General features: G+C 51.9%; 1 protein-coding gene across 3 annotated transcripts in view; it reads right to left on the bottom strand.

The window, feature by feature from the left end:
- Window positions 1–303: 303 nt before the first annotated feature.
- Thra (thyroid hormone receptor alpha) overlaps window positions 304–21,172 on the bottom strand; it is a 38,691-nt gene continuing 17,822 nt past the window's right edge. For 2 of the 3 annotated variants that reach the window (XM_045159320.1, XM_004655450.2), the window contains exons 2-10: window positions 19,291–19,644; window positions 16,117–16,184; window positions 15,212–15,312; window positions 9,380–9,527; window positions 8,560–8,765; window positions 7,242–7,388; window positions 6,528–6,786; window positions 4,836–4,963; window positions 304–1,156 (exon numbers count right to left, since the gene is read on the bottom strand). In XM_045159320.1, coding sequence (XP_045015255.1) covers window positions 788–1,156; window positions 4,836–4,963; window positions 6,528–6,786; window positions 7,242–7,388; window positions 8,560–8,765; window positions 9,380–9,527; window positions 15,212–15,312; window positions 16,117–16,184; window positions 19,291–19,343 — 1,479 coding nt within the window. In that variant the 5' untranslated portion in view covers window positions 19,344–19,644 and the 3' untranslated portion in view covers window positions 304–787. The remainder of the gene's footprint in view (window positions 1,157–4,835; window positions 4,964–6,527; window positions 6,787–7,241; window positions 7,389–8,559; window positions 8,766–9,379; window positions 9,528–15,211; window positions 15,313–16,116; window positions 16,185–19,290; window positions 19,645–21,172) is intronic. The other variant, XM_045159321.1, reaches the window with a different exon arrangement.

The raw sequence follows: 21,172 nt of genomic DNA, 5'->3' as shown, positions 1-21,172 counted from the left end.
TTTGGCAGGTTCCCCTCCCACCTTACTCAAAGTGACTGTCCCCGATTCAGGTGCTGATGGTGCGCTTTGCATCCTTGTTCAACGTGAAGGACCAGACAGTGATGTTCCTGAGCCGCACCACCTACAGTCTGCAGGAGCTCGGTGCCATGGGCATGGGAGACCTGCTCAATGCCATGTTCGACTTCAGCGAGAAGCTCAACTCCTTGGCGCTTACAGAGGAGGAGCTGGGCCTCTTCACGGCGGTGGTGCTGGTCTCTGCAGGTAGGTCAAGCTCTCGCCTGACCCGGGAGGAGGCAGACGCAGTTCAATTCAACACACCATTTATGGAGTACCTACTCTATGCCAGGCCCTGCACTGGGCACTGGGGATACAGACATGATTCAGACACAGTCTAGCTTGGGAAACAGACTCATGCCCGACTAATTATAAAACAGTGAGATAAGTGTCACAGTAGAAGCATGAACCAAGGAAGCACAGACAACTATTTCTGCCTGGGGGAGCTGGGGAAGGAGGTGACACTTGAGTGGGGCCTCAAAGGGACAAGTAGAATGTTGCCAGGCATGGAAAGGGGGAAGGGCATCCCAGGCAGAGGGAACTACAGAGCAAATAGCAAGGGAGCTTGGCCACTTGTGTGGCCTGCTTGGGGTAGGAGGGTGGTCTTGAGGGATGGGAGGGGCCAGCCTGTGGCCTGTGCTCCCAGCATTTGGGCACCCCCTGCTCTGGGGCAGAGGCCTGGGAGAAGGAGTGGCGCCCTCCTTCTCCTTCCCCTGTCGCCCTCTGAGGGGCCTCAGGGAGAGGAGGCTGCCTTGCCTGCCAGGTCCTCGCAGACCTCCGGGTCCTCGTCAGAGGAGCTCAGGGAGCCTGCCTCATCACTGCTGTCGTCTTCCCCACAGACCGCTCGGGCATGGAGAATTCCGCTTCGGTGGAGCAGCTCCAGGAGACGCTGCTGCGGGCTCTTCGGGCTCTGGTGCTGAAGAACCGGCCCTTGGAGACTTCCCGCTTCACCAAGCTGCTGCTCAAGCTGCCGGACCTGCGGACCCTGAACAACATGCATTCCGAGAAGCTGCTGTCCTTCCGGGTGGACGCCCAGTGACCCGCCCGGCCGGCCTTCTGCCGCTGCCCCCTTGTACAGAATCGAACTCTGCACTTCTCTCTCCTTTACGAGACGAAAAGGAAAAGCAAACCAGAATCTTATTTATATTGTTATAAAATATTCCAAGATGAGCCTCTGGCCCCCTGAGCCTTCTTGTAAATACCTGCTCCCCCCACCCATCACTGCGCTTCCCATCCTCCCCTATTTAAACCACTCTTGCTCTCCCACCCTCCTCTGCCCCCCCCCCCCAATTTATTCTGTTCCTGTCTCAAATCCAATACTTCACAGCTGAGCTGGCTTCTGTGGTGTGTGCTCGTTTGGGGGCGGGGGGTGGGTGGAGGGGACTACTGCCAAGGCTGGGGGGGGGGCACCTCTCCATCTGGTCAGCTTGTGGGGTGGGTACTCTGCCAGCAGATGGGAGGATTTAGGGAAACAGCACGCAAGTCTAACGGGGGTGCCCAAGGGGGTTATTTTCATCATATATTTATTACATAAATATATAGTAAAATAGACGAGCAACAATTACCATAAAAATATCTTTCTTTAAAATCCTGACCCAAAACACAACGGGGTGAAAAATCGCACATAACAGACATACTGATTGTCAACGTGGGGCAGGAGTAGGAGCCCCCGCAAGTCACCCCTACCGGTCCCACCCCTCCCTGGGGAAGGGACCTACCTCCTTCCCTGTTTCTGGCCACAACCCTCCTCCCCCCCTCCCCCCAGCACCAGCTTCTCATACATTCAGTAGCGCCTCTGGGCAGTGTCCCCCTCCCCCACCCAGGAGTTTCTAGGGCAGGAAGTACTGTCCCCCTGTGGCCGGTGTCTGTCACACGCCTGCCCGGCCCTCTCCCAGCCCTGCAGACCCACCACCCAGGAAGGGGTAGGGGCTCCTCCTCCCCCACCCTCCCCAAGTCTGAGCAGGGAGGAGGCTGGATGAGGTATGTGTGTTATAAGTGATGGGAAGGGGGGAATACTGAGATGGAGAGGCGGTGGTGGGGCGGGGTAGTGGTCATGGCTCTGGCACCCCCTTGTCCTGGCCTGGCCCCTTCAAACTACTCCCAGCAATCTACTGCCCCACCCAGCCTGCCCTAGTGCCCCGGGCCAACACTGGGGGAGGTGTGCTAAGCACCCACGCCAAGGCCATCCCCCCATTAGCACCAATGGCCCCCAGGAGAGGGCCCTGTCCCTCACTTCCACAGCAGGGACCGGGACAGCTGCCTCTCTAGAGTAGGTGCGAGGCACTCCTGAGTCTCTCTGGCTCCTCCCTGCCACGCGCACTCACACATTCGCACGGAACATACATACACACCGTTTCACTGAGGGGAGAGGAAGGGCACGGGAGGGGCGGGGGATCACAGCTCATATAATTGGGGAGGGTGGGGGGATTCCTAAGTGCCTGTAAGAGGCCATGTCCATGTCTAAGAATGGGAATGGAGGGTAGGTGTGGGGCCAGAGGAATGGGGAGACAGCAGGCAGGTCAGGAACTCCACTGGGCCCCCAGGTATGGGAGGAGAGTACAAGAGGGTTTACTCATGGGACTGGAGGAATATAGGAATCAGTACCCCAGGATGGGGGGGGGGGATAGAGACAGACAATGACAGTACAGGTGGCCTGGGAGCCCCAGAACGGTGGGGCAGGCACGTGCACAGGTGACAGCAGATGTTCCTTCAGACCCTCCAGCCAGTTAGAACACCTGAACTGTGGCGGAAGGACATTGCCCGGGATTGGGGGGGGGGCAGCATAGTATTGCCTTCCTTTCTCTCTCTCTCTCTCTCTGTGTGTGTGTGTGTGTCTGTGTGTGTGTGTGTGTGTGTCTGTGTGTGTGTGGGGGGGGGCTGTGGCAGGCTGAGGGTCAGAGTGGGGTGGCAGGTTCCCCACTGCTTAAGACATTTTTGCCCCAGTAGTGCAAAGCGCAGGAAGCCCTGGCACCCCTCCCCCGCCCCTTGCCCCATTCCCCATGGCTTCCGGGGGGCATCTGTGTCCACCCATCCATCCCTGCCGACATGCAGCTCTGAGCCCAGGGCCCTCTGGTCTGCTCTGTCCCTCCCTCTCCTCTCCTCCCTCCTACTCATGGGAGGGCCATCTCTTCCCTCCCTCCCTCCCTTTCTCCCCTAAGAAGTGGGCTGGTGGCCAAAGGAAGAGGAGGAGGAGGGGAGCTCACCCAAGTGCAGACCAACAGAGCACTCCTCACCAGCAGGTGGGGGGTGGCTCAAGCCAAAGTCCCTGAATTAGAGAAAAGATGAGGGGAGAGGGGTCCCAGGGGCAAAGGGGCGGCTGGCCTGAAGAGCTTCAAAGAAAATAGGAGGAGCACCAACTGCTTCCTGCCCTGGGCCCCAACTAAGTGCCACTGATAGAAACACTCCCATATGTGCCCACCTGCCCCAAGTCTGAGTTAGTGCATTGAGTGGGGGTGGGGAAGGAGGACAGAAGGAGCCCCGAAGACAGACAGGAAACAAGGAAACAAGAGTCCTACAGGGGTGGAGGCTCTGGAAGATGGTCAACCCTCCCCGCCCCGTGCAGCAGCATCTGGATTGTAGCTAATACTGCAGGATATGAGGAGGGAAAGAGTCTGGGCCACAGTTTTTCCTGTGTGGGTGCCAAGGTGTGGGAGAAGGGGGACAGGGAGGCCCCTGGGGCTGGGCACTTGAGAGGGAGCTGTGTGGGCAGCAGGGCAGGCAGGTGAGGGGCCAGCTGGCATCCAGCGTGAGAGGTAGATGGAACTCAGCGGGCACGAGTGGCAGAGAGCAGAGGAAGTACTGGGGTGGGGTGCCAAAGGGGCACGAGGGTGGGGGCAAGGCAAAGGGGTGCCAGGACCCTGTACTGTCAACTCACAGCTCTTATCGGCAGACCTACCCTTGGGGGTCTGCTGGGGACATCTCTCTCTGATCTGGGGTGGGGGGAGGAAGGACAACTTTCAAAGTGCATGGGGGTGGGAAGGAGGGGGTCCTTCCCCTCTGGCCAGCCTCAGCTAATAACTTAATATCATCTTTCTCTCTCTCTATCGCTCTCTCTCTTTTTTTTTTTTTATCTTTTTTTTTTTTTTCCTGTCTAGTTTTTCTTCATTTATCTTCTCCCCTTGCTTGGTTTCCAAAGTGCAGTTAGGATGACTATCATTTTTAGCCTCCAGGGGAGGAGCCGAGCCAAGCCAAGCAGTCCTTTGCACCCCAGGAATCTGGGGAAGTAGAGGCCTATTGCCTGGAGGGGAAACCTAGGCCAAGGAACTAGGCAGGGCTCTCTCATATGTGTATAGGGGTAAGAAAGGGCATCTGCCCTCCTCCCTCATGCCTCCTGGGCCTACAGTCAAGATGGCTTGTCCCTCTTAGTTCTCCTCCCCTCCCCTATCTTGTTAGAGGATAGGGCCCTGGGGACTGCAGGACTCGGGTCCCAGCCCGCCCACACTGTCCTTTCATAGCAAGTTCATTTGTTGCCCTGTCCCAGGGCTGGAGGTTCTGAGGGGGACTGGGCAGTGTGGGTGTGTGTGGGAGCTGCATCTATCCAAGGACGGGAGGAAGGAGAGAAGAGGTGTATGGGGGGGGTCTCCCTCAGCCCCCAGCTCTGTCCCTTCTCTCCAGGCTCCTCCCCACCAGCTCCGCACACCCTCTGGCCGCCTGAGGCTTTAGACTTCCTGATCCTCAAAGACCTCCAGGAAGAGTGGGGGGAAGAGTTCGGTGGGGCACTCGACTTTCATGTGGAGGAAGCGGCTGGCGTGGCAGGCCCCGATCATGCGGAGGTCAGTCACCTTCATCAGCAGCTTGGGCCAGAAGTGCGGAATGTTGTGTTTGCGGTGGTTGACGTAGTGCTCGAACGCCAGCAGGTATGCCTCCTGACTCTTCTCGATCTTGTCCACACACAGCAGGCCAGAGCGGTCTGGAGGGAGGGAAGGCATGAGGGTTAAGCACTGAGGGTCTGAAGGAAGCCCGGGGTAGAACACGGGGGACGGGAGAGGGTATGAGGCAGGTTAAGAATGGACACTGGGAACTGCCCTCTGATTGGACTGGAGGCCTGCTCCATGGGAGGGAATACATCCTTGATACTGGAAACCTAAAGCAGGGGTAGTCACGAGCCCTAGGGGTGTAATGTCTGCTGTTGTCTGGCTAAATGTATATACCATGCTCATCAAACTGCCCAGTAAGCACTTCTCTTAATGTTCATACCTATATATTAATGCTACTCTCACTTTTGGTAGAGACCTTCTCTTTTCAGAGGGCAGTGACCTCTGACTCAGAAGGCATTGTGGTGCTGGGAAGAAGTGACAGGAGTGCTCAGCACTGCAAATCTCTATCACACCTTCCAAGGCTTAGGGTCCATTGCGGAAGAGGTGGTGGAAAGAACGTAAGAGCCAAAGGAAGGGTAGGACTCCTTACAATGTGCTCCTCCAGTCACAAAATGGCCTGGATATCCATGACTTCACAGTGCCTGACACTACCTACAGAAGACCATCATAATAGGAGGAAAAGATGATGACATCAAAATAAAAGAGAGACTGATTGAGAGGGGGAGGGGATATGATGAAGAATGAAGTTTCAAAGGGGAAAGTGGGGGGAGGGAGGGTTTTACCATGGGATATTGTTTATAATCATGGAAGTTGTTAATAAAAAAAAAAAATCCTTCCCCCCCAACAAAAGGAATGGACACTGGGTCTGGGTGGCTGGAATAGACTGAAGGAGCAGCCACTTGCCTGAGGCTCAGAGAGAGGCACTGAGGACCTGGGGGAATGGAGCAACACAGAGAGAGGACACAGAAAAAGAGGGGCAGGCTTGGAAGGGGAAGAAAGCTGGGGACACAAGGAGGTCCATCCGCAGAGGGCTGGTGGTCAGCGAAGAGAGATGGAAACAGGGAACTGGAGGCTGGGCGTGGTGGCGCACGCCTTTCATCCCAGCACTCGGGAGGTGGGTTCGGGGCCAGCCTGAGACTACATAGTGAATTCCAGGCCAGCCTGGGCTAGGGTGAGACCCTATCTTGGAAAAAGAAAAAAAGAAAGGAAAGAAGGAAGGAAGGAAGGAAGACAGAGAGAGAGAGAGAGAGAGAGAGAGAGAGAGAGAGAGAGAGAGAGAGGTGGCCAACTGGGGCATAAGTGATAGGGCGGAGAGATAAGAGGGACTGGGGTAGATGGTAGATGGGAACAAAGCCGAGGGAGAGACAGGACGGGGCCTACAAATGACAGGATGGAGGGCGGAGGGAGAGTGTGGGGCAGACGCGGAGCGGCGACTGGGAGACCGTGACGGCCCCGGCGAGCAGAAATGGAGGTGGATGACGGAGCACAGGACAGGGGACAAGATGATGGCCAGGGTGAAACGGAAGTGGCCTGGGAGAGAAGGCATGGGACACAGAGTAGGTGAGATTAAGGGAGAGGGAGAATGGCAGAGCCAGGCCCCAGACAAGCTGTAGGATCCCTGAGAGCCTCTGAACCCTCCCAGCCAGTGGCAGGTACCTGTTGACATTAACAGCACAGCCTGCAGCAGAGCCACTTCCGTGTCATCCAGGTTAAAGGCAGAGAGTGACTTGCCCAGCTCGAAGATGGCATCAGAGACTACGCCCAGGCCACCATTCTTGAGCTGCTCCCGCTTGACCGCCATCTCCCCGCTCAGCGTCAGGGTGTCACTCTCGGGGTCATAGCGGACAGCTGCCCGCAGGGACATGATCTCCATGCAGCACCCTTTCAGGAGGATGATCTGGTCTTCGCAAGGCAGCTGTGGAGCAGCGGGACCAAAGATCACTCAACACCCCCCAGTGCCCCAGAGTCCCCCCTAGGGCTCTTTGTGCCGCTGGGCCGTGCTTAGACCTCACTGCACAGTTATACCTAAGAGGGAAGTTCTAGCCCACTACAGAACAGAAAATGGAGTTGCGGGGAATTTGGTCACTTGGTCAAGGTACTACCACTAGTACGAAAGCCTGTTTCCAGTTAGCCATATGAAGAATGAAGAGACTAGGCTTGACCCCTGAGGTGAATGGTCACTCTGTGGTGTGTGTGGGTGGGTGGGGGGTGCACATTCCTTCCATGTGCTGAGTGTCTGTTGGTCTACAAGAATCATTCCCTGCTCAGAGAACCTCATATTAGCACCCCATGGGGCTGGGTGACCTGGACAGTTGGCCCATATTCCCTTCAACACGGCTCCATGGTTTTCCCCTTCCATCTGCCACTCACCTCGGAGAACATGGGCAGTTTTTTGGCAAAGTCCACCACACGGGTAATGGCCGGGGTGATGATCTTGGTAAACTCGCTGAAGGCCTCTAGGTCCACCTTGTCTCCATCTGGCATGGAGACGATGGGTGACTGGCCAATGTCATCCGGCTACAGGGAGAGATGAGGGTCAGGTGGGGCTGCAGACCCCTTTCAGCTGCTCACTGAGACGCCCTGCCCGCCAGGGGGAGCTCCAAGGCAGTCCACCTAGCACCGTGTACTACAGTAGTGAGCTGTGTTCCAACCCTGAGGCCTCAACCTTGGGGCAGAGGATAGATCACGGTGAATGCTCCAACTTTGCTAATAATAATGGTGAGAAGCTGGGCGTGGTGGTGCACGCCTTTAATCCTAGAACTCGGGAGGCAGAGGTAGGAGGATCGGAGGATCACAGTGAGTTTGTGGCCAGCCTGAGACTATATAGGGAAGTCCAGGTCAGCCTGGGTTACAGTGAAACCCCACCTTGAAAAACCAAAACCAAACAAAAAAAGGTGAGAGAATGGTAGTAACAGGAATATAATAAAAATACAGCTACAATGATTAAAAACACATCACCAGGCATGAAACTGGTTATATGTTCTTCATATCTTATGTTAATCCTCATCACAAATCTACACGGAAGGTAGAATTATTACCATTTTACAGACCAGAAAACTGAGGCCTACTGCAGCTTATAAGGCCAAAGTCACATGGCTTCACAAACAATGATCTGGCTTTGGAGCACAAGCTTTTAGTGCACTGTCCCAACCCCTGGCAGGAGCTGTCAGGAGCCCCAGTTGTTCCTCTCCTTCCAAACTCTTGGCAGTTTTTTCTTTTCTTTTTGGTTTTTCGAGGTAGGGTCTCTCTCTAGCCCAGGCTGACCTGGAATTCACTATGGAGTCTCAGGGTGGCCTTGAATTTTCAAGGATCCTCCTACCTCAGCCTCCTGAGTGCTGGGATTAAAGGCCTGTGCCACCAGTTTTGTGAGTCTAACATAATGCCTGGGGCTCTCCAGGTGCTCAAAACTACTGCCACAGGACTGTGTCCTCATGGTCCCTGGCTAAGAAAACGAGGAGAGGTCATCCCCGCTCTAGAAATTCACTGAGGAGGGCAAGGTCCTGACCTCATAGAGCATGCCATCAGATGGGACAGGTGAGATCCAGAACACAACAACATACACACACAGGTGCCCACAATCAGGACTGCCAGGGATGAGAGTCCCAACTTTGGGCTGGATGAAACCCAAGAGGCTTCCTGGAGGAGGCAAGCCTTTGAGCCCGCTCTCCTCACGCTTCCCTTTGCCTACCAGAAATTTCCGCCTCTGCTTCCAATGGCTGCCCTGGGCATTGGTGCTGCGATGGGCTTCTGTGGCAACGTGGATCAGATCCCACTCTTCAGGAGTGGGCTCTGGTCGCTGCTGCAGTGATCGGATCATCTCCTCCTTCCGCCGCCTCTCCCGATTCTGCTCGATCAGCTTGCGTTTGGCCACCCGCTTTGAATCATCTAGAACCACTGTTGACAGAGACACAGGATCCTTTGCACAGCACCCTCCCTCTCCTCTCTCCACAATTTCCTCAGAAACTATTCGTTCGTCATGCATAGGTCAGGGGGAAACTGAAGGCCAGAAAGGTTAAGTGACTTCCCAAGTCACCCAGCAGTTGGGTGGCAAGAAGTGGACCACACTTAATCACCAGGAACAACACAACTCCAATTTGACTCAGAGGAATATCACGTTTCTGGTCTAATGGGCTTTCGTGAGGGAGCCTATGCTACCTAATCCACCCGCCAAGGAAAGCAGTCCTCCTCCGTCAGATGTGGGGTACCTTCCCCGAAGCTCAGAACCCTACTAGGTTGGGTGCTTAGGACTTTTCTTTTCTTTTTTCTTTTTTCCTAACTCAATCAATCCCTCTCCAAAGCCCTCAAGAGGTGATAGCAGTGGGCACCGAGGCCATGTGCCAGGCCCACACAGGATCCCATTATCCCTGTGGTGAAGGCACCCAGGCGGCATCATCAGCCCGACCTAGACTTGTCACTCTCCCCCGGGAGTACCCTGAAAAGAAGTTGTCACCCTTGAACTCAGCCCCACCACCGCTGCCTGGCTCCGCTCCCCCACTGGTGCCCCTTACGGTCCATGGCCATGCCCACAGCGATGCACTTCTTGAAGCGGCACAGCTGGCACTGATTCCGGGTGATCTTGTCGATGACACAGCAGCTGTCATACTTGCAGGAATAAGTGGGATGGAGGTTCTTCTGGATTGTGCGGCGAAAGAAGCCCTAGGATGTGGGAGGCAGAGCTGGTTCTAATCGTGACCCCTCCCCACCCACTTCCTTCAACCAGCCATGGGACTCACTAGATGAGAGGGGAAGGGAGGCAAGTACCACCTGGCATCCTCCCTCCTCCTCCTCCTCACACTGCAGGCCCAGGATTGTTGGGTCCTGCCACGCCAAAGGACCTGAAAAATACATGCTCCCAACCCCAGGCCGCAGAGAGATAGGGAGTGTCTGGTGTAGCAGAGGTAAGAAGAGTGGCCACTGGGCAGGAGAGATGGCTTAGTGGTTACTGCACTTGCCCGCGAAGGCTGAGGACCCAGGTTGGGCTCCCCAGAACCCACATAAGCCAGACGCAGAGGATGACACACGTGTACAATGTCATGCATGTGCACAAGGTGGTGCGCGGCCGGAATTCCATTGTTGTGGCTGCAGCCTTGGTGCTCTGTCTCTCTCATAAAAGTAAACAAGCCGGGCGCGGTGGCGCACGCCTTTCATCCCAGCACTTGGGAGGCAGAGGTAGGAGGATTGCTGGGAGTTCAAGGCCACCCTGTGACTACATAGTGAATTCCAGGTCAGCATGCCTTTAATCCCAACACTCAGGAGGGGCAGAGGTAGGAGGATCACTGTGGGTTGGAGGCTGCCCTGGGCTACAGAATGAGTTCCAGGTCAGCCTGGGCTAGAGTGGGACCCTGCCTCAAAATAAACAAAACAAAACAAAAAAAAAAAAGAGGGCTGGAGAGATTGGTCAGTGGTTAAGGTGCTTTGCCTACAAAGTCAAACAACCTGGCTTTGATTCCCCAGTACCCACATAAAAGCCAGATACACACGTGCTTTGCAATACTGTCTTCCAGACAGAAAGTGGCTGTGGTATTTATGCTCTCACAATTGTTAATGCTACTTATACAAGACCTGCATAATAGGAGGGGAGTTATTTTGATGATATCAAAATAGAAGAGACTAGTTGGAAAGAAGGGATTCAGTGGAGGCGGAATTTAGGGAAAAAAAAGGGAGAGTGGTGCGATATTATGATCATTGTGTGTGTGTGTATGTGTGTGTGTGTATATATATATTTATATTTATTTATTTATACGTATATATATATTCCCCCCCCCCCAAGGTAGGGTATTACTCTAGCCCAGGCTGACCTGGAATTCACTATGTAGTCTCAGGGTGGCCTCGAACTCACAGCAAGCCTCCCATCTCTACCTCTGGGATAAAAGGTGTGTGCCACCACACCTGGCTGTATTGCTGTAAGTATGGAGGCTGTCAATAAAAATATTTCTAAAAAATCAAGCAAAGACACTGTGAACTCTAGTTGTTTGTAAAGAAAAATTTCAACTCTGCTTAAGAAAAAAAAAAGAGCCTCAGTAACAAAAATGATATCAGCATGAAGAGTTAGTACTTGTCAGGGGGAGAGATGGCTCAGCAGTTGCGGTGCTTGTGAAGCCTGACGGCCTGGGTTTGATTCCCCAGTACCCGTGGAGAGCTACAAGCACAAAGTGGTGCACGCATCTGAAGTTCATTTGCAGTGGCAGGGGGCCCTGGTGTGCTCATATTCTTCCCCTCTCTTTCAAAGTAATTAATTAGAAATAAAATAAGAGGGCTGGAGAGATGGCTTAGTGGTTAAGCGCTTGCCTGTAAGGCCTAAGGACCCCGGTTCGAGGCTCGATTCCCCAGGACCCATGTTAGCCAGATGCACAAGGGGGCGCACGCATCTGGAGGTCGTTTGCGGTGGTTGGAGGCCCTGGCGTGCCCTTTCTCTCTCTCTCTCTCTTTCTGCCTCCTTCTCTCTGTCTGTCGCTCTCAAATAAATAAATAAAAATAAAAAAATTAGAAAATAAAATAAGTTAATAATTATTGAATTCTTCTATGTGCTGGGCACTTAGTAAAGCTATTCCTTCCCTTCATGCATCACTGCATTTAACCCTGAAGACAACTCAAGGGGTTAGATGACTCACTGTCTCCATGCTGTAGACTAGACTAGGAAAGTGAAGCTTGAGAGATCAATGTGCTCAAAGCATCTGGCTAAGTGGACAGCAGGTAGGGGACACGACGGCCTGGGCCCTCAGAATATATGCAAATTACCTAGCACGGGCTGGAGAGATGGTTTAACTGTTAAGGTGTTTGCCTGCAAAGCCAAAGGATCCAGGCTCAATTGCCAGGACCCACGTTAGCCAGGTGTACAAGGGAGCACATGCATCTGGAATTCATTTGCAGTGGCTGCAGGCCCTGAGCGCCCATTCTCTATCTGCCTCTTTTTCCTTCTCCTTAAATAAATAAAAATAAAAATATTTTAAAAAACTGCCCAGCATACCAAAGAAAACAGCTTTTTGGGTCTCATTCCAGACCTACAACACCAAATTCTAGGGGTGGAGCCAAGGCACCTCTGTCTTTTGGAGATGTTCTCTTAGGACCCAGATGTCCTGGGATCTAAATACCTTTTCTCTATGTTGGTATTAACTTCCCTTCCAGAAACACTTCTACTGAACTCTAAATCCCTCCTGGTTTTAGTCTGGCTGACACTGAGGAATAGAAACTTCAAACTTTCACATTTTGTTTGTGAAAGGGTCTCGTGCAGCCCAGGCTGGCCTCAAACTCACACACTATGTGTTCTTGAATTCCTGATCCTCCTGCCTCTATCTCCATAGTGCTGGGTAAACAGGTATGTATCACTTTACTAAGTTTTACAGCTTTCTCTTGTTTCTTATTTTATTTATTTGATTTTTCAAGGCAAGGTCTTACTATAGCCCAGGCTGACCTGGAATTCATTATATAGTCTCAGGGTGGCTTCAAACTCACAGTGATCTTTCTACCTCTGCCTCCCAAGTGCTGGGATTAAAGGTGTGTGCCCTCATACCTGACTCTTTTTATTTTAACCTACTTTTACTTATTATTTGCAAGGAGAGAGAGAGAGAGAGAGAGAGAGAGAGAGAGAGAGAGAGAGAGAGAGGGAATGAATGGGTGTACCAGGGTATCCAGCTGCTGCAAAGAAACTCCACATGTATTCCACTTAGTGCATCTGCCTTTACATGGGTAATCAAACCCAGGTCATTAGGTTTCACAGACAAGTGCCTTAACTGCTGAGCCATCTCTCCAGCCCCAGCTTTATATATTTTAAAATAATCTTTCTTGGAAAATCTACATTTGCAGAAGGTAGTGATCCTGGGAAAGCCACCCAGGTTGAAATAACCAAAGTACACTGCATCCCTCACTACTTAAAATATTTTGTATGGCACACCAGGGTCTCATGATGTTGCAAACAAATGTCTATCTGGCTTTATGTGGGTGGCTTGGGAGCTATTTGAATTTTTTGATGTAGGGTCTAGCTCTAGCTCAGGCTGACCTGTAATTCACAATTCACTACATAGTCTCAGGGTAGCCTTGAACTTGTGGTGATCCTCCTAACTCTGCCTCCCAACTGCTGGGATTAAAGGTGTATACCACCATGCCTAGCCAAACTGTTTTTTTTTTTTTTTTTAACAAGCTAGGTCTTTTATTTGTTTATGATATCTATTAAGCCATGACAAACTTTTTTGAGACAGGGTCTTAATATGTAGCCAAGGCTTGCTTGAAAGTCACTACATAAGCCACGCTGGTCTCAAACTCATGATCCTTCCTTAATCTCCCCAGTACTGTAATTACAGGAGTGTACCACAATGCCTGGTTTTGCACCCTTCACTCATAATGCATCACATGGATGGGTGACACTTAATTTTTGAGGTAGGGTTTTACTCTAGCTCAGACCAACCTACAATTCACTATGTAGTCTCAGTGTGGCCTCGAACTCATGGTGATCCTCCTACCTCTGCCTCCAGAGTGCTGGGATTAAAGGTATGCGCCACCACACCTGGCATGAAAATATATATATATTGCCAGGTGTGGTGGCACAAGCCTTTAATCCTAGCATGCCAGGGCCTCTAGCTGCTGCAAACAAACTCCAGATGCATGTGCCCCTTTGTGTATCTGGCTTTATGTGGGTAATGGGGAATCGAACCCAGGTCCTTAGGCTTTGCAGGCAAGTTCTTTAACTGCTGAACCATCTCTCAAGCCCAGAAAATTGACATTTATCCAGTGTTCCTTTTTTTTGGGGGGGAGGGTGTTTCGAGGTAGGGTCTTACTCTAGCCCAGGCTGACCTGGAATTCACTATGTAGTCTCAGGGTGGCCTCAAACTCATGGTGATCCTCCTACCTCAGTCTCCGGAGTGCTGGGATTAAAGGTGTGTGCCACCATGCCTGGCCTTTGTTATTTTTAAAAAATATTTTATTTTTATTTATTTATTTGACAGAGAAAGAGGGAGGAAGGGGAAGACAGAGAGAGAGAATGGGCACACCAGAGTTTCTAGCCACTGCAAATGAACTCCAGATGCATGTGCCCCCTTGTGCATCTGGCTAACATGGGTCCTGGGGAATAGAACCTGGGTCCTTTGGCTTTGCAGGCAAAAACCTTAACCTCTAAGCCATTCCTCCAGCCCCTTTGTTATTTATTTAATTTAATTTATTAATTTAATTTTATTTTTTATTTTTATTTTTTGGTTTGTCGAGATAGGGTCTCACTCTAGCCCAGGCTGACCTGGAATTCACTATGGAGTCTCAGGGTGGCCTTGAACTCACAGCGATCCTCCTACCTCTGCCTCCAAAGTGCTGGGATTAAAGGTGTGCACCACCACGCCCGGCCTAGTTTTATTTTTTAATTTATGAGAGAGCAAGAGGAAGAGAGAGAATTGTTGCACCAAGGCCTCTAGACATTGCAATTGAACTCCACATGCTTAAGCCACCTCGTGCCTCTGGCTTATGTGGGTTCTGAAGAGTCAAACCTGGGTCCTTAGGCTTCACAGGCAAGCACCTTAACTGCTGAGCCGTCTCTCCAGCCCTATTCGGTTCTTATGTGCCTGGCTCTGTGTTCAACACCCCCCACTAGCCCCCATCTTACCTCTGCCACCCACATTCCCAGCCCCTGCCATGGTGTTTAAAACAGTGCCAAGGGAAATATCCCATTTAATTCGCCCAACAACTCTATGAGAAAGGTTGTAAAATTATTCCCATTTTATAAATGAAGAAGCTGACACTCAGAGAGAGGAGACTATTTGCCTATTAAGGAAAGTATGGATTAAGATGAACAAATGAGGGCTGGGGAGATGGCTTAGTGGTTAAGGCACTTGCCTGTGAAGTCTAAGGACCCAGGTTTGATTCCCCAGGACCCATGTAAGCCAGATGCACAAGGTAGCACATGCATCTGCAGTTCATTTACAGTGGCTAGAAGCCCTGACACAGCCATTCTCCATTCTCTCTATCTGCCTCTTTTTCTCTTTCTCTCTCAAATAAATAAATAAATAAAATACTTAAAAATAGTAATAAAAGAAGTTGGCGCGTGGTGGCGCACGCCTTTAATCCCAGCACTCGGGAGGCAGAGGTAGGAGGATAGCCGTGAGTTCGAGGCCACCCTGAGACTACATAGTGAATTCCAGGTCAGCCTGGGCTAGAGTGAGACCCCACCTCAAAAAACAAACAAACAAAAATAATAATAATAAAAAGAAAGAACAGATGCATGAGAAGAAAAATGACACAACAGGTAAGGTTTAGGTTATTATATGTTTATAGATGTCATGCCAGGCAAGTGTGGAGAGGCTGAAAGGAAGTGAAGGGGAGTTCAGGCACTGGGGGAGGGGCGGGAAATGGCTGATCCATACCTTGCAGCCCTCACAAGTAATACAGCGGTAGTGATAACCGGTTGCCTTGTCCCCACACACGACACACTGCTCGTCTTTGTCCAGGTAACTAGGGATATACCCTGGGAGGGAAAAAGGGATGGAAGAAGCTGGCATGGCGTGGATCCTGCCAGAAAGGCTCCTGTACAATACCCAACCCCATCTTTGCCTCTCTCCTTCAATTCCCGGTCCAGCCTCGCTGAAGGAGAGAAAGGAAGAATCTTGGAGATGCTGCATGGGCGGGGGGGCGGGGGGGGGGCGGGGCAACTTGTCCATTCCTTTCCCTACAAATATGATGCCTCAGAATTCTTTTTTTTTTGTCCCTTCCAGGCTGATTCATACTTTCTTTTTCTACCCTTCCCTCCCCTTTCTTTCTTCTCCTCCCCTTATTTCTTTTCTCCTTTTCTTTTTTTTTTTTCCTTCCTTTTTTTTTTTTTTTGAGCTGGAGTCTCACTATGTTGGCCAAGCCAGTCTTGAATTCCTAGGCTCAAATGATTTTCCTGCTAATAGTGTCCCAAGAACTTGGGGCTACAGGTGGGTACCACTGTGCCTGACTAAGGCTTTTTTTTCTTGCTACATCTGCATGACAGGATAAAGCAGAGAAGACAAGAGATAAGGAGGCCATGTTAGGAGACTATAGACCCCTGTTCCTCAGCTTAAGTCCTGATTCTGGTGGGGTCTTCAGTGGGGGAGGGAATATAGGAAAATGGAGGAGGCGCTTTCTGACCCAATTTCCCCTTAGAGGCCAGGACATGAGCCCAGGTCACTGTTCTCACCACCACTGCTCTCTAGGAGACTCCCTCCAGGGACACGGGAGGTCCAGGTCTAGGCCCAGAGTGTTCCACAGGGCTGGGTACAGGGAGAAGGGCACATGCAGCCAGGCTCACCTGACATACTGCTTTTCAGGGAACATTGGCCGTTCTTTCTTTTTCGCTTTCCATCTGGTGACCTGGCACTGGATGGGGGCAAAGTGGACAGAATCACAGAGCGGTCTTCAGGCAGCCCGTTCTCATCCAAGAGGCTTTTACAATGCCCCAGCTCCATCCAGCTCCCTCCATCTATGTCCTTATTCTACCTCCCACCCCCATGTCAGCTGACGAAGCTTAGAAGGGTCTAGCTATCTGGTTGCTGCTTGGAAGAGATAACGGGCTTGGCTGGGGAAAAAGCATGCTCTTAGGGCCCCAACACACGCACACAGACACACACACTAACATTATTGTAAGGCCTCAACACATATACATAGACACACAAGCGTGGTTCTAAAGTCTCAATACACACATATACTACACACACACACACACACACACACACGTATTGGCATGCAGACAAGCATATGCACTGCAGATTTAAACACCATCATCTATAGGACATCGCATATTTAAGCTCTCGGGATATGGCAAATATGCTGAGAGAATCCTCGGAATATTCGTAAGGCTATGTAACCTTTAGAAAACACATATATATGCAACGGAACACCCACGCTCATGAATAACGATGCAGCCGTCAGTATAAAGCCAAGTATGGTAAGAAGCACGGGAACCGACATATCTGGGCAACTTTCAGGGCATTCTCCCTGTGGGTTACAATGCCCCCAGGATGTGCCCACGTGTTACACAGCCCTCTGGACAGGCAGCTCACAGTATGCACACATGTGCTATTTAACAACCCACACCACCGACTGAAAACACATGCGTCGTCACCCTGTTCACAGCCTCCACTTAGCAGAGCAGCAAACGGAGGTGCCATTCCTGACGGTGACACCGTGCACTACAGTCACCAGGACGAGGCCCCGAGCCCCTCTGCGGCATTAACAGCAGCTCTTGGCCACTGCACATGTATGTCACCAAGTTCTCCACATACGTGTTACATAACCTCAGAGAGCACGCACACACACACACACACACACACACACACACACACACACACACACACAGGTTACATAAGCCTCTACACGCATGCACGGATTGTATAACCCTTCCACACCCATCCCGCATGTGGCATGTTGCAGGGCCCCTCCTCCTAGAGCCACATGCAGCTCCCAACACACTGACACAGTGACCTTGACCAGGGTCACGGTCACAGACAGTCTTGGGTTCTGCACCCTCATGGGGATTAACCCTGTCTGGCTCCTACCAGGCTGGGGGTGGGTGGGGTGATTAGGCCTCCCTCCCGCCTTCCAGAGGGTGAGTGAAGGGGAAGTCAGGCCCCAGCGGAGCAGGCGTTTGCAGCAATTCCAGGCTGTCTCCGGATGTAGTCCCAGAGACAGCCACAAGATGGCGCAGGGACGTGGGGGAGGGGCGGGTGGCGAGAGGAGGGGCTGCAGTCCTTTGGGACTAGGAACGGGCATTCCCGCCTTTGTCCAAGCCCTAAGGGTAGGCTCTCCCAGACCCGCAGCAGTCTGGGAAGGGAAATACAGGGGACAGCAGTGACTGACAAGGCCAGACAGCCCTTCCCATAGTCTAGCCTGGGGTGAGGCTGTGGGGGAAAAAGGCTTATCCATCCAGTACCCTAGGCACCCAACTGGGGGGGCCCATCCACTTTCTCTGCCCCTCCAGGGAACCAGTCTTGGGCCCCAGGGCTTTGCCTGGCCAGGCTTCCGGCTTCCTGGCTCAGGATCTGATCTCCTAGGCAACTGCCGGCCACACTGCTCCCCAGAGCACCCCCCCCTCCACCCTCACCCTTTCCTTGGCCATAGGCACAGGCTGTACCCAGCTCCTGGGACACCATGCCAAATGGGACAGAGCTCTGTGCCACTTGGAGCCCATGGGAAAGGCAGCGACCCTTCTGGTCTGCTCTAGTGCGGTGGCATCAGAGGTAACCGGTCTGCAGTTGTGCGCTCAGGGCAACGCCTCCTCACGGGCATGTGAGCGAAATCTTCATAGTTGGCAAGTACTCCCACTTCCCGGGAGGATCCCCATGCCAGTGCCCACCCTTGGCCATGAACAGGGAAGAGCATGTGGGACTCCTAATAGATTATAAATACACGTGTGGTCTATGACTGATGGCTATTGGTGCCTGTGCCTGGAAATGTCATGGTATAATGCACCAGGGCTTGTGGACAACACACATTTGTTAGGCAGTCAGATGGTGTACAGGCGGGTAGGGAGCAAAGAAGAAAACAGCAAAGCCATTCGGATCACATTGGCTCAGGTGAAGGCGACGATGACGGAGGAGACAAAAGTTTTTTTTGTTGTTTTTTTTCAAAAGGGGTTTTTGAAACTGCCTAGCACTATCCAGGGAGAGGCCAGCCACATGCTGCTCCCTGTCCATGTCACTTCCCCATCCAAAGTGGGCATCTTTCAATCCAAGTGGCTAATTCCCTGCGACATCTGAACATGCCCTCATCTCCTGGACAAAGGCAGGCAAGCAGGCCTACTGGCTTCATGTCCATCTCCAGAGGTGGTTAAAAGACACTGTCTGTGGGCTGGAGAGATGGCTTAGCTTAGTTAAGTGCTTGCCTGGGAAGCTTAAGGACCCCGGTTCAAAGCTTGATTCCCCAGGACCCACGTAAACCAGATGCACAAGGTGGTGCATGTATCTGGAGTTCATTTGCAGTGGCTGAAGGCCCTGGCATGCCCATTCTATTTCTCTCTCTCAAATAAATGAATAAAAATAAACAAAAACATATATACAGGGCTGGAGAGATGGCTTAGCAGTTAAGCGCTTGCCTGTGAAGCCTAAGGACCCCAGTTCAAGGCTCGGTTCCCCAGGTCCCACATTAGCCAGATGCACAAGGGGGCGCATGCGTCTGGAGTTCGTTTGCAGAGGCTGGAAGCCCTGGCGCGCCCACTCTCTCTCTCTCCCCCTCTATCTGTCTTTCTCTCTGTGTCTGTCGCTCTTAAATAAATAAATAAATAAAATATTATATATATATATATATATATATATACACACACACACACACAAAAAGACACTGTCTAAAGGGAAATTATCCCAGCATTTGGGGGGGGCAGAGGTAGGAGGATCACTGTGGGTTCAAGGCTACCCAGAGAGGAACTCTCTTTTACCCACACAGGTACCCACGCTAAGAACTAGCATTACCAGGTTGCCAAACCCATTACCTGTTCTCCTCTGGGTCCGACCCACACTCCACCTTGCTTGGCTTCTGTTCCATTCACTTCAATTCCATCCAGGATGCCCTCCAGCACGCCAAGAGACTGGGGTGGGCACACTGGCCCCCCCGCACACCCACAGGCCACCCACCCCCCGCCACCCAGGCCTCAGGGCACAGCACCCATGGTACCCCGCCTCAGCACTTGGCCTTTCACACCATGCCCAGCACCCCGAGGGGGGCAGGTGGTGGGAGGGGCCAGGGAGTGGCAGGTGGGAGAACTGGGGAGCAAGCTGGGTCAGTAAGGGGAGGGTCCTGGCTAGGGGCTGGGGAAGTCTTCAGAGTCTTGTCCTGCCAGAGATCCCTGTGGAGAGAAGAGAGAAACAAGGCTAAGAAGGTACACAGGGTCTGGGGGTGGGTGGGTGGGTGTGCAGGATTCCTGTGGGGGCAATATTTGGAGATTGTGGGGGCCCAAAGCAAGTTGGTAGTGGGCATGGAGGTTAGGTGCAGGGACAGGGCCACAATAACCTATACCACAGGAACAAGAGGCAAGACTGGAGAACCACATCCAAGTCCCAAACATGGTGAGGGATGGAGGGAAAGAATGAGGCCATCTATGCAGCAGGTAACAAGCCTGAGTACTCACATTCAAACAAGTGCCTGACTTTTTTTATCAGTGTCTTATTAAGTATCAGCTACTGTTACCACCTTCCAACGAACTTTTCCTATGATCCATCAATATTATTGGGGCAAGAGGGGACCAGAGACAAGCAGTTTGCAGCACAGGCATGGAGGTACCCGTAAGACCAGGGAGGCATAGAAATTATGAATATTCAGGGCTGGAGAGATGGCTTAGCGGTTGAGTGCTTGCCTGTGAAGCCTAAGGACCCTAGTTCAAGGCTCGGTTCCCCAGGACTCACGTTAGCCAGATGCACAAGGGGGCGCATGCGCCTGGGGTTTGTTTGCAGTGGCTGGAAGCCCTGGCGCGCCCATTCTTTCTCTCTACCTGCCTCTTTCTCTGTCTGTTGCTCTCAAATAAATAAATAAATGAATTAACAACAACAACAAAGAAGAAATTATGAATATTCATGTTAATGTCAGCTTATTTATTTATTTTGGTTTTCCAAGGTAGGGTCTCCCTCTAGCCCAGGCTGACCTGGAATTCACTATGCAATCTCAGGATGGCCTTGAACTCATGCTAATGCTCCTCTACCTCTGCCTCCAGAGTACTGGGGTTAAAGGCGTGCACCACCACGCCCAGTTGTATTAGTGTCTTAATGGGGAGCTGACTTCCTCGCTTCCTTCCTGGCCCAGTAGTGACACCCCAACTCCTGCCCCTTAGGAGTTTTTCAGGGCCTCCCCCACTGAGTCCCAAATCCCATTGTCCAGTTGGAGTACGAGAAAGTAGCTAATTCACCTGAGCTGCCATCCACCAGGATGGGAAAAGGCAAGAAAATGAACATGTGTCAATGTTGGCTGAATGAGAACTTTGAAGACTGAAGAGCTGGGTGTGGTGGCCCATGCTCGTCATCCCAGCACTTGGGAGGTGAAAGGAGAAAGATCAGGAGTTCAAGGCTAGCCTCACTACATAGTGAGTTCAAGAGCAGTTTGGCTACTTTTTTTTGGTTTGTTTTTGAGGTAGGGTCTTAAGTATAGCCCAGGCTGACCTGGAATTCACTATGGAGTCTCAGGGTGGCCTCAAACTCACGGCAATCCTCTTACCTCTGCCTCCCGAGTGCTGGGATTAAAGGTGTGCATCACCACGCCTGGTTTAGCTACATAAGACCCTGTCTCAAAAAAAAATTTTGGGGGGAGGGGGGAAATGGCTCAGCAGTTAAAGGTACTTGCTTACAAAGCCTGGAGGCCTGAGTGTGACTCCCCAGCATCCATAT

The sequence above is a fragment of the Jaculus jaculus genome, chromosome 9, assembly GCF_020740685.1.
Source record: "Jaculus jaculus isolate mJacJac1 chromosome 9, mJacJac1.mat.Y.cur, whole genome shotgun sequence".
In the NCBI taxonomy this organism is placed as follows: Eukaryota; Metazoa; Chordata; class Mammalia; order Rodentia; family Dipodidae; genus Jaculus; species Jaculus jaculus.
This window is presented reverse-complemented; position numbering and strand designations above follow the sequence as displayed.